The 12,371-nt window shown below is 39.3% G+C and overlaps 1 protein-coding gene across 2 annotated transcripts in view; it reads right to left on the reverse strand.

The window, feature by feature from the left end:
- The window catches only part of gabra3 (gamma-aminobutyric acid type A receptor subunit alpha3), a 110,669-nt gene that overhangs the window by 43,255 nt on the left and 55,043 nt on the right, over positions 1-12,371 (reverse strand). For both annotated transcript variants that reach the window (XM_028595806.1, XM_028595805.1), the window contains exons 3-4: positions 7,602-7,723; positions 3,733-3,800 (exon numbers count right to left, since the gene is read on the reverse strand). In XM_028595806.1, the coding sequence (XP_028451607.1) occupies positions 3,733-3,800; positions 7,602-7,723 (190 nt within the window). The remainder of the gene's footprint in view (positions 1-3,732; positions 3,801-7,601; positions 7,724-12,371) is intronic.

Consider the following 12,371-nt stretch of genomic DNA (forward strand, 5'->3'; position numbering starts at 1 on the left):
CGCTGGTAAACTTTGAAAAAATCGTATTTTGCACGGCTACATGTAAACGGGAATATTAGTGGAATATTCACTTTCATTAGCCATGTAAACAGCTTAGTCAGAATATTGTCTTTTTCGGAATAAGGGCAAAAACCTGAATATCATGTGCATGTAAAGGTAGTCCCTGAAGACCTGACTTTGAGAAGTCGTGTTACTTGACATAAGGCTCTTAAAGTTATATTATTTATTGTCTCATGCACATACAAGTGCCGAGCCCACATGAACTTTTAAGACAACAAAAATGGAGGGGTGAAACATTTGTCAGCCAATTACACAGCTTCTTACGCAATGCAAACAAACACCTTTGTCTTCTGTCCCAAGTTCAACAAATAATCCATTCAGAAAAACTCATCAGAAACTAGAAGGGCACTCAGAGAACCAAGGCATGCCTTATCTCACAGTGTTACTGCAGTGGGAATTTTCCCAGTCTGGAACCCATTTCTTTCTTTTTTTTTTTATATTCCGACACCACATAAATGTAGCACAAATGCCCTATCTGGCAATGTTAATGAAAGTAAAAGATAATTCCTGTATCCTCCCTGTGATTTGAATAGGTTCTTACTTGGCTGACGCTACACCCTTCCACCATGTTTCATGAAAATCGGGCCAGTAGTTTGTCCGTAATCCTGCTGACAAATGAACAGACAAACTGAACCAAAAACATAACCTTGTTGGCAGAGTTAATGAAGGGCGTTTTATTTGTATAAAACATGTTCATGTCAATAAAACATGAAATGGACTTAATATCATGTAACAAAAAAAGAAGCCTTTTTCAGAGAAGATTATGTGTAAAGTTACAAGAAGAAGCAGCCCCCTGGTGAGACTCAACACAAAGTTCTCCATAAACCCACTAATCTTGCTACGTCATACAGGCTGTCGGGCCAGCTCAGTGCTGAGCCAGAGAAACAACCCCAGTGCTCAAGGTGGTCAATTAGAGCTGCATGATCAAATATGTCAAATGCCACATGAGGTCCCAAGACAAAGCGTGAACCATATCCAGCATCTGCTGTTTAAAGGAGGGCATCCGGGGATCGCGATGGAATTTCTCCAGATTAGTGCCGTTTTTAAAAAGAGAGCACTTTGACTACAACTTTGTTGTTGTTGTGATACATAGTCATGATATAAATGTCATCTTTCCCTGCTGGTAAAAACTGCACTACAGTTGATTCTGTCCTAAAGTTATTTGACTTTTATAGCTGAGTAGTGCAATTAACAATTTAGGGCCTACAATAATGGCAAATACCTGCAATACAATAGGCACACATCACATTTTAATGTGATTATATTACCCAATACTAATTATTGAGCTTAATTATTGCCCTTTTTTATTGAGTACAACTTTGCCATGTTGAATTTTTGTCCAGCTCAATTGATGACAGAAGCAGCATTTTAGAGTCGGACTGACTGAGACAAGACTGAGTTTCTCCAGTAATAGTCAGAATTGTTGCATGCATGTCAGTAGAGCAAAATGTGCCAGTTGGTAAGGAAAAACTCAGCAGCAGCACAACTGATACTCAAATACGTAAAGAAGGTTCGGGAGACTTTGATGACTTACACAGAAGCATTTAATGGAATCTCGATTGAGGAGAAAATGTAGGCAGGCAGGACAGTTTACCCACGATGGCATCATGACTTTGCGTAAACATACACGCCACTTTCCTAAAGCCAAATGGCGTGTTATCTGTACGCATTTTCAGCTACCCACGTGTATGTCTACGCTGTATACAGCAGATGTAAACGTAGCCACGTTGCGTGTTATCGCAAGAATGTGACGTACTATCGCGAGAACAACGTTGTACGCGTGTTAAAAAAAAAAAAAAAAAAAGGTTGGGTTTAAGGAAAAAACACAGGAAAGGGCTTTAGTAACACAAAAAAAGCGACAAAAACACGGAAAATAACGACAAACACGCTTAGGAAAACAATAAACGGTTGGGTTTAGAAAAGAAACATTGGGGAAGGCTTAAAAAACAAAAAATGGCTGAAAATCGCCACACGCGGGACACGATCCCAGCTCTCCTGGGTGAAAGTCCTGTGTTTTACCTATCCGCCACCCCAACCAACCTCCTTACGCGGACTTTATACTACTCGCTACGGCAAAAAATCACTCGTAATGTAGGTCAATGGCAGGCGGATTGCGTTGATAAACACGCTGAAAAGTGTACACGCAAAAACGGCATACGAATTGGCGTGTCATACATACGGCACTTTATGAGATCAGTTTGCCTGTCCATTAAAGGCGGAAAAGCCCCCCCCCAAAAAAATAATCTTTGCAATATGCGGTAACGTTGTTGAATATCGCGATAACATTACTTGCAATAAATAAACCTATTACTCAGTTCTGCATTTCTGCTGCTTTTAGTATTCTAATAAAATATAATAAATTGAAAGTTGAATTTAAAACAAAAGGATATCATTTCCAAAATGGCATACGAATTGGCGTGTCATACGTACGCCACTTCGTGAGATCAGTCTGCACGACGTGTTATCGCGTCGTCCTGTCTCAACTCTGAGGTTCCTCTGTCTTCCCCAGATGCACACACTGTATCTCTCGCTCTAGCTAAATTCGTTATGCCGAGATATTGATGGTGCCAAATAAGATGCTCATCTAAAACCTAGTTGAGTCTATCTCTCTCTGGGATGTGTGCTAAAGTGTGTCAGGCCCCTTTACCCTGTTTCCACCGACCACCAAAAGTAGACCGTCCTGGAACAAAACATTCCCGTATCATGCAGCTGCCTAGACTCCCTCAATCTGTAGCATTCAAGAACCGGTTTTGGTTCTTAGTCTGGCCGGATTCTCGTCCCCTGACCTGGGTTCTAGGAATGACCTGATGAGGTCCAAGTTTTTCCTTTTGTCTCTTACCACAACATGGTGTTTCTGGAAATTCCACCACACCAGTAGAAAAGCATGTATTGAAAATAAATTACTAGGACCGACAATGTCAAAATCGTTCTGTAGGAGAAACCTCAAGTAGACAGGTAGAACACCACATGCAGAAGGCGGCTTCCTTTGCGTACAACAGGAATATTGGTTTAAAATGTAGTCTGTCAACTTGATTTTTTTTTTTTAAATCAAGCTTCGTAATAAAAATATTTTGAAAAAAAAGTAGTCTGTCAGACTGTGGCTGCAGAGAGCGTGAAAACATCAGAGGAAAAGGAAGCAAGAGCTTGCTTTGGTTTGGCTGCTACCCATAGTATTTACTCATTTCCTGAGTGCTTCATCTTGAAATTTAAGTTTTTGTGCGTTTGTTTTCATAATTAGTTAGACCTACTATACTTTATTATCTATCCCTGACATATAATCAAAAAAACTGTTAACTTCAAGCTTGCTGTGCTATAATTCCATACATTTTCCCCTTAGCAAGGCTAGAAGCAGCAATAAAAGAGCGGAGTCTTGAATGATTGGATGTTAAAATACCAAATGTATCTATTGAAAATAAAGAAACTCAGACTCCAAATGAAAAAAGTGGGGCAAAAAAACGTCTATTAGACAAAGAGAAGATTGTTAACTTAGAAAATGTGTGCAATCCTTGCTGAAATTCAATTCTGTTATTCTGCAAAGGATGTTCACATGCTGCACAATCCCAAATGACAAATGCTCTCCACTCACTTCAGAGTAAAGTGAACACTGCTAACCTGCTGATGACTCATGGTGCTGATGAAAGTGGGGAGGAAGGAGAAGAGGAACACACTCACCATGTCTGTATCCGACACTGGCCCAAAACTCGTCACATAGATGTTTGTCCTCACTTCTGTCACACTCTCTGAGGAAAGGGACGACAAGGACCAGAAAACATTACAGGGAAGCATGTGTACGGAAGGCTTTTGCGTCTTTGTTATGACGGTGATGTCTGCCTCCTGGCATTTAACCAAGCCGCTTCCCAAAAGTTCAACTGTAATCAAGGATTAGAGAGCAACACTTCCAAAACTAGATTTATGCAGGCTCAGTGAAGAATTTGTGTCCCTGTTGGACGGCTTAATACCTGGATTCCTACAGTCTTTGTGCATCATTTTGTCAAAACCGTGTTAACTCTGTTGTGCCACAGATTGCAGGTTTTAGAACATAATGCTGGACCAATAGTATCAGTCTAACACTAATACTATTAGAAATTTCCTAAAATTCACTCAAACATTGCTAGACAGCATTGGACATAGTATTCCCAAGTATTTGGCCCAGGAGGGTTTCTACAACCTCAATTTAGGGGCAAAATGTTGCTGCGAGCGACTTCATAGGAGCTTTTGAAAGTCTTTAGTTCAGTAAAACTACTTTTATGTTTGGCTCAAGCTAGTTTTGTCCACTACAGCATAAAATCTGCTTTGAGCCAGGTCCAAGTATTTATCTTTGGAGAGAAGACATCACTTTTGACCCAACATAATTTAGTTAGCCTACCCCAAAAAACATTTAACAATCCCTAAGGGACTACTGGCTTAGGAATAATCTACAGCAGTCAGCGTTAAAAATGCAGATCTGTGTGTGTTTTTCTTAAAATAATAGGCACACTTTGCTGCTATTAGACAATTTGTGTCTAATGTGGTATGAATCTGGCATGGCTGTTACAAGGGTCTGTATGTTCCTAACAGGCCAGTGTAGTTCTTTAATCATAATTACATGTATAATAGCACGTTTTGTTACATTACAAGCTCCATTGCTGCTTTAGTTCTGTCACAATGATTTATGAATTATTCTTGATACTGTAAGAGCGATCTAACTGGCCATCATACAGTAAATTAGTCCGGGCTTTTAAATGTGACATTAATTATGAGTTGTGAAATAGTTGCTTCCAATACTTCGCAAATCATTTGAATACAGCATACATGGCATGATATAAAAGTCGTGACAGATCAAATTTTGCCCTCTTCAGTGTGGGCTGAATCAGCTCCTCTGGGCCGAATGTGTGAAGAAGTAGGCTTTCGAGCCATTGGCGAGACAAATAGCTGCTCCCAGTGGTGCAACAACTAGAGAGTGATGAGCCTTTTCTCCAAAAGTGAATAGATCTTGGGCTCTAGCTGTGTCCCAGATCTAACTGACCACCCACAGGTGAAGTCTCCAACCCTTTGGCAAAGCCCCCCCTTGAGAGAGAAGATCCACTTCCACATTAATCATTCCTGTGACACAAATGGCTCTCACAAACGCGTGATTATCACAACACCCAGTCAGCAGTTTGCATGGCGGGGGAACAGAATGAGTTGGCCCTGTCCTGTTTACAACAATGCACCGGAGCATAGGGCAGAGCTAATAGATGTCGCTAAAAATGAAATTAATTGTTTATCTCATATTACTATCCAGTCTGTTTATCTGAGATAGTCCCACATAACTGTTTCTCACTAGGACTGCAGGTGGTGGGGCATGGGTGCTGGCGGAGGAGGAACAGGAGGAAGATTGGTTGCTTTGTTCATGTACATGTTGGGGCTGTTGACCTTGACGGAGCGTTCTGGCCATTCTGAGGAGGGCCCCAACTGGTGTGTCTGTTTGCAGGTATTCAAACCTCAAGAATCCACTATTATTGATACAAAGGGAAAATATCAATACATATCATCATCTTTAAGATTTTTTTATTCTCACTTTAATTTATTCTTTTTATTAAAAAGAGTGCTTTTTTATTTTAATGTCTGGAAGAGCTTAGTAATGAAATTGTCACATCATATTTTAGTTGCTTTTTAGAAATGTATATGCAGTATAAATGTAACTGTGTTAAATGGGCTTATGTTTGATCTCGTATCGGTCGCAGGCCCCTGAATTGAAATTGAATCAAAATCGTATCGTGGCAGACTTTGTGAGACCAATAAATATCGTATTGTTGTCCTAAGAATCAATATAATATCGCATCGTGACAAAACTAGTGGATAGTTGGACTATTGAGGTCCAAAATGTAAAAGATTAGCAGAGGGTAGAGTAGAGTAGATCTGCAGATTAATAACCAATATCTTGTAATGTCTGAATATATTGTGACAAATAAGATGAATGTAGATCCATCTGCAACACGAAATTACTGATTTCATGCTGTTCTGCTACTCCAGGGAATAGCACATGCATTATCAACTAGATTTACACTAGAACTACAGTATCCATAGTGTTTTGAGTATTGCTTGCATTGTAGACAGACAGTTTGTTATACTGCACTTTACATTAAATAACCTAGAAAGTATCTACAGTAAGAGAGATACAATAATAATACACAAGGCAACACAAATATAGCAGTATAGAAGAAATATGATAATGAAACAAAGTTTTGATGAATAAAAATCTATGAATAATAAAAAATCATAAGAATAAGTAATTAAAAATGTGGCCATCTTGCTGCTTAATGAATTCAGAAAGCTGTATGCCTAACCATATGTTCAGCCTTTTAAAGCAATCTTGATCTGCTGGCCTATTGATTAAGTGTAATATTTCAACCTTTTTAGAATTATTTTCGGTATAATGGTACTGCTCATGGTCAGTGAGAATTTCCTAAATATTAGAAGACACAAGGTGCAGGCCATGATGTTCGTATATGTGGTTTCTCTTGTGTTTCCACTGGCCTGTCCAGCCTGTAATAGTCTCTTGGGTTTGGTGGAAAAGCCTGCTATTTCTCAGTCTCTACATTGAGTCTCTGCTCTATAAAAGGAAACCATCATGACTGCAAGCCCTGAGTGGCGCAGGCCTCGCCATCTCCTTGCCCTTGGAGATGGCACAGAGGCAGAATATGACATTAACATCTTGTGCCTGGTTCCTTTCTCTTGTTGCTGTGATGTAGTCCAGGTCATCCGGCCTGGTGGGTCTGCAGCCTGATAGCAGTGCGCGCGGGGCTTCAACAGCAAGCAGTGGAGCAGAAATGACCATTCCAGCTGGCTGGCTGAGAAATGGCAAAGCCTGCTTGAGCATGTGGACTTGCTGTTATGCGGTTTGTTATCCTTGGGGTGCGAATATTTGGATGAAATGGCATCAATTAAAGGGATTTCCACTGACGTGCTTATTTGCCATTTGGGCATGATTGAACAAAGACTTCCACCCAAGGGAAAACAGATTTTCTGCACAAAGTGACCTGACTTGAGTGTTGGTGTGCCATCTGTGTGTGACTTTCTAGATCCACGAGGTCCAAAAACTACCACTTTATTTAGCAAAGAGTTCGCAAAACCAGTGTAGTGTCTGGTAATTATTACAGCAACAAGCAAAATGTTAATGTCAATAAGAATATAATAATCCAGTTTTTACATCTACTAGACCATCTAGAGAATTAGTTGCTGGTTGCATATACAAGTCAGTTGTTCTTCTTTTACCCAACCTTTTTTTTAATACTTAAACACTCAATTGAGCCAAGTTAGGGAGTGTTATAGATTCTATCCATTAATTCATCTGGAGAGATACCTAGTAATCCGTTTGGTCAATAAAAGCCGTGTATGAACGGTACAGATTATACTGCTTAGACATGTACGTACATCAAACAATTAATAATCTATGGGTTTATTAAGTTTACAGCAGCATGTATAAAAAGACCTACGTATACATGAAGACTTGAACTGACTGATGCACAATTTCATGCATCCTAAAACAGAGCAGTCGTCTAATATATAGTGTTGCCTACCTCCCAGTCCAGGACGTAGCCTGTTGTCATATCCATCCAACAGCCTGTCGAGGATTCGGGTGAAAATGGTGATATTGTCTTTACTATCATCAGGCAACGGCTCTCTGTGTCCAACTACTGCCCTGCAGGTAAAAAATGGAGACAGGAAGGTGGAGTCAAAAGGTGGAAATCATATGAAATGTAATAAAAGCTTAATATAAAAACTTTATGTAGTGTTTCACTGGAGCACTAAGACGGGCATGCATTCAGTGGTGTGAAAGCCTGCGGTTTGTTTGTATCCGCCATCGCAAAGTCGATCTTAATTCTTACAGTGAACTAGGGCTGCACAATGTATCGTTTTTATTTTTTTTATCGTCATCGCAATAGAGAGTTTTTTGTGTTATTTAAAAGAAAACGACACATTAAAATCTAACATTCTTTCTTTAGTGGTGCTTTTTCTATTCAATGTTCAATTTGTTCAATTAAAGAATGTTGTAAATTTTTTCCTTGTGTTTTAAATTCAATGTTCAACTTATTGTATTTTATTAGAATACTAAAAGCAGCAGAACTGAGTACATTGTAATATGTTTATTTATTGCAAGTAATGTTGTTATCGCGATATTCAACGTTATCGCATATTGCATATTTTAAAGATTATTTTTTTGGGGGGGCTTTTCCGCCTTTAATGGACAGGCAGACTGATCTCATAAAGTGCCGTATGTATGACACGCCAATTCGTATGCCGTTTTTGCGTGTTATCGCCTTTTAGCGCTTTTTCGACGCCGTTTGGCCGCCATTGACCTACATTACATGTGAATTTTCGCCGTAGCGAGTAGTATGAAAGGACACAAGTCAGCGGAGGGAGGGGAGGTTGGTTGGGGTGGCGGATGGGTAAAACGTAGGACTTTCACCCATGAGAGCCAGGATGGCGTCCCGCATGTGGCGTTCAACGTTGTTTTTTTATTTTTAAGCCTTCCCCAATGTTTCTTTCCTAAACCCAACCGTTTATTGTTTTCCTAAGCGTGTGACGTTAGTCACCGTCGTGTTTTTGTGTTACTAAAGCCTTTCCCAATGTTCTTTTCCTAAACCCAACCTTTTTTTCTTTTTTTACATGCGCGTGACGTTGTCCTCGTGATAGTACATCACGTTCTCGCGATAACACGCAACGTGGCGACGCCAGTGGTGTGTATGTTTACATCCGCTGTGTACAGCGTAGACATACACTTGGATAGCTCAAAATGCGTACAGATAACACGCCATTTGGCTTTAGGAAAGTGACATGTATGTTTACGCAAAGTCATGATGCCATGTTGGGACAGGACAGGTGAGAGAGGGGGAAGACATGCAGGAAATCGTCACAGGTTGGAGTCGAACCCTAGACCTCTGCGTCGAGGCAAAAACCTCTAAATATACGTGCGCCTGCTCTACCTGAGCCAACCCAGCCACACATATTGCATATTTTCCTCATATCATGCAGCCTTACAACACACATACAGGTTCAAATGTTTTGACTCTCCACCACCAAAATAAATATACCATGATTTATTAATTAAAACATAACAGATACCAGATTTCAGTATGAATGAATGATCTGAGAATGAATTATTTTACATTTTGACCATGATCAAAAAAAAATATTTGGAAATTTAACCTAATTTTGATACAGAATGAATTCAATATGATGCCACAACTCTAAATATGACCCATTTCTGTTAAGAAAAGAGTTCTAATTTCACCTCCCTGTTTATTATTTCTCTCACAGACAAAATCTCACGCCAGTGATCCGCCTAAGGCTTCAATCAATATTTGGATAATAACGTCTGGTTGTGTTCGTTTTGTTATATTCATCTTTACAGGCTGGAACCTCCTGTATTTATAAAAAACTGAATTTATGGTAATGAATTCTTTCCCAAGAAGGACATACTCTGAAGTGTTTTGTTAGAGAATTCATCATATGCTATCAGACACTTGTTTTTAATTTACATGGCCCACAATCCCCTGCAGAACAATACTGTGGTGAGATGAAAAGGCACTATACTGTAGGTGGAACACTGATGAGTTAATGAGCAGGGACTTTAATTACACTTAAATCTCCTGAGGAGCCGACCTATAATAACCAAGTAGCCTAATCCTCATCAACAAGCCGTCCATGTCCTGATGCACTATCGCAGACGCAGCATTTTGTTGCTCGGTAAAGAATGGAGCTTGACAGAATTTTAGTGCTTGAAGAGTAACCTACATGTTCTCTAAATGTTGCTTATATGGAGGCTGGCACTCTTCAACAGCAAATCTGTCTTTGCTAGGCCTTTTAGAAGGGTTTTCTGTAGCTTAATCTGTCCTATAATAACTCCACACAAGAGTCCATCTGAGCTACAACCCCATTAAAACACTAACTGGGTGAAGGTCACTTCTTAAAGTGTATGCAGTTGTAATTATTATCACTTTGGGGGTTTACAAATGACATTATTGCATGCTCTAAACAGCAACCATAATGTAAAGGCATCTGGGCAAATGACTTGTGCCTAGCTAAGTGGCTATTACGTAGGCATATGTGGATGATAAATAAATATCAATTAAGCATCTCGGCTCCCTCGTGTTCCAGCGATCACTTCCTCGACAGTGTATTGTAATGCTCCCCGTGTTTTACAGTATAATAAACCAGGACATGGAGATTTATGAAGCCCAAAAACTGAAAGAAAAAGGTACATTTTAAGGGAGGAAAAAGGGAGAACTACTACCAATGCTGGTAGTAGTTCTCCCTTTTTCCTCCCATTTTCCATAGTTAAAGTTAAAGTCCTTAAGATTTTCAGGAAGATAGGTTCCCATTTTTTATAAAAAAAAAAAAAAAAATCTACAGAAGTCATCATAATTACTGCTCTATTCAGTTGTTTGCATTGTCAGTGGCGGAGTCCACCATTCCCGCGCAGGATTCCAATTGCCTTCACATATATGACGGATTCACAGGAAACGAGGCTAACATGTAATCCAGCGTAATCTGATCTCATTTACATCAGCCTCACTGTTTACTGTTGGCTTTTCACCGTGTCAGATCTGTTTTACGTTCTTTTACGTTAGTGCAAATAAAACATTTCCTGCTGCTGCTTCATAAAAAAATTATTCAACTGGCAAAACATAGTATGACTTTTATTGTGAAGCAGCCACAGGATACGCAAAATTGCTTTTTTTTTTATTAATTATGTCTTATTTGTCATTTTTCTGACTGCAGATCAGTTTTAATTATTGCATTGAGTTATGGAACCAGAAGGAAGCTGAATGAGCTGTTAGAAAGAGCTGCAGGCGACTTAACCAATTTAAGCCAGTCCAGCTGTTATGTGGAAAACTACTTGTGCTGTGTGCGGGATGAAATCAGATTGTTATTTTCAATGATTTTTGATTGACTTCCTTATTAAAACATTGTTTTGTTGCATTGTATACAGATACTCCAGGGGGCTATTGCACAAAACCAGCATAAGGGATTAAGCCGGCATATTCCAGTTATCCTGATTAAATTTAGCCTTGACTTGGTTGCACAAAAGCAGAGGCACCTAAGTTATCATGGATAGTTATTCTGTGCAGCTAGCCTGCTCCTGACCAGGCTAACAGCCAGGATTTATTAATTGTAAAGCCTTTTCTGTTCACTCAGCAGTGTTTTTTACCGTATTGTTATCAGCCTGCATTAAAATACAACAGGTGCATGTTGCTGTTCAGTAAAGCACCGTTATTATTTAAAGTTGTGGCCGTTTTATTTTTATAATTATTCTAGTCATTGTGATTGTTAGGTTGCTGTATGAAAGCTTGTTAGAAGTTTGGTGAGTATATTATGGCAGTTGTTGAGATAATTAGAAAAGGCTGATACAGTTGCAAATGTGTTTTAATTAAAGTCAGTGATGAAAGGCAATATATAAAGTGCTTTGGGAGGTTTGAACAATTATTATAGTTTTTTATAATTCTACAATCATCCCTAATTATAGTCTTAGTTCACTGGACCAGTAACTATATAGTTGAGGCTAATGTACATACTGTACATTCATGTAACAACAGGGAGAGGACACCTCAATGGTTTTTGACCTTAGATTGACTTATATATTTGGTTATACTGGGGGGAAATAACTGATGAATACACTGTTTTACAGTCACGTTTACAGTTGGCATTTAAAGGTGCAGTAGGTAAGACTTATAAAACTAACTTTCTGTCATATTAGCTGAAACTGACCCTATGTTCGAGTAGAACTACATGAAGCAGGTAATTAAAAAATTAAAAAAATCTGGCTCCTCTGGCACCACCTACAGCCTGTAGTGTGAAAATCCACAGCTCCCTGTTCAGATGCACCAATCAGGGCCGGGGGTGTCTAACTGCATGTCTAACCGCTGTGAGAAAAAGCGTGGCAGATAATAGCGGACCGACTAAACAATATCTAAAAATATACATTTATGAACTACAGCTCTTAAATGAAACCATTCAAGGAGTAAGGCTAATTATTTCCACAAAGGAACTGTTGTACACTTTGCCTGAAAAGCGAGCAGTGGAAGTAAGTATGTTACTTAGGTAATTTATATTTTAGCCCATTCGAGAGAGAGGAGAGACAGAGTGAGAGAGAGAGGGATATGTACGCATAACAATCTAGCATTGTAGATCAGTGGTTGTAATTGATCTTCATGGTAAATTTCTGTCATAAAACTAGGCTGTCTTCTGCTCACTTTTAAGGCAAAGAGTATAACTGCTCATTTGTGCAAATAATTAGCCTAACTCCTTGAATGGTATGGCAGATTCAATTCAGAGCAGTGGTCAGT

This window comes from Perca flavescens, chromosome 13 (genome assembly GCF_004354835.1).
Source record: "Perca flavescens isolate YP-PL-M2 chromosome 13, PFLA_1.0, whole genome shotgun sequence".
NCBI lineage: Eukaryota > Metazoa > Chordata > Actinopteri > Perciformes > Percidae > Perca > Perca flavescens.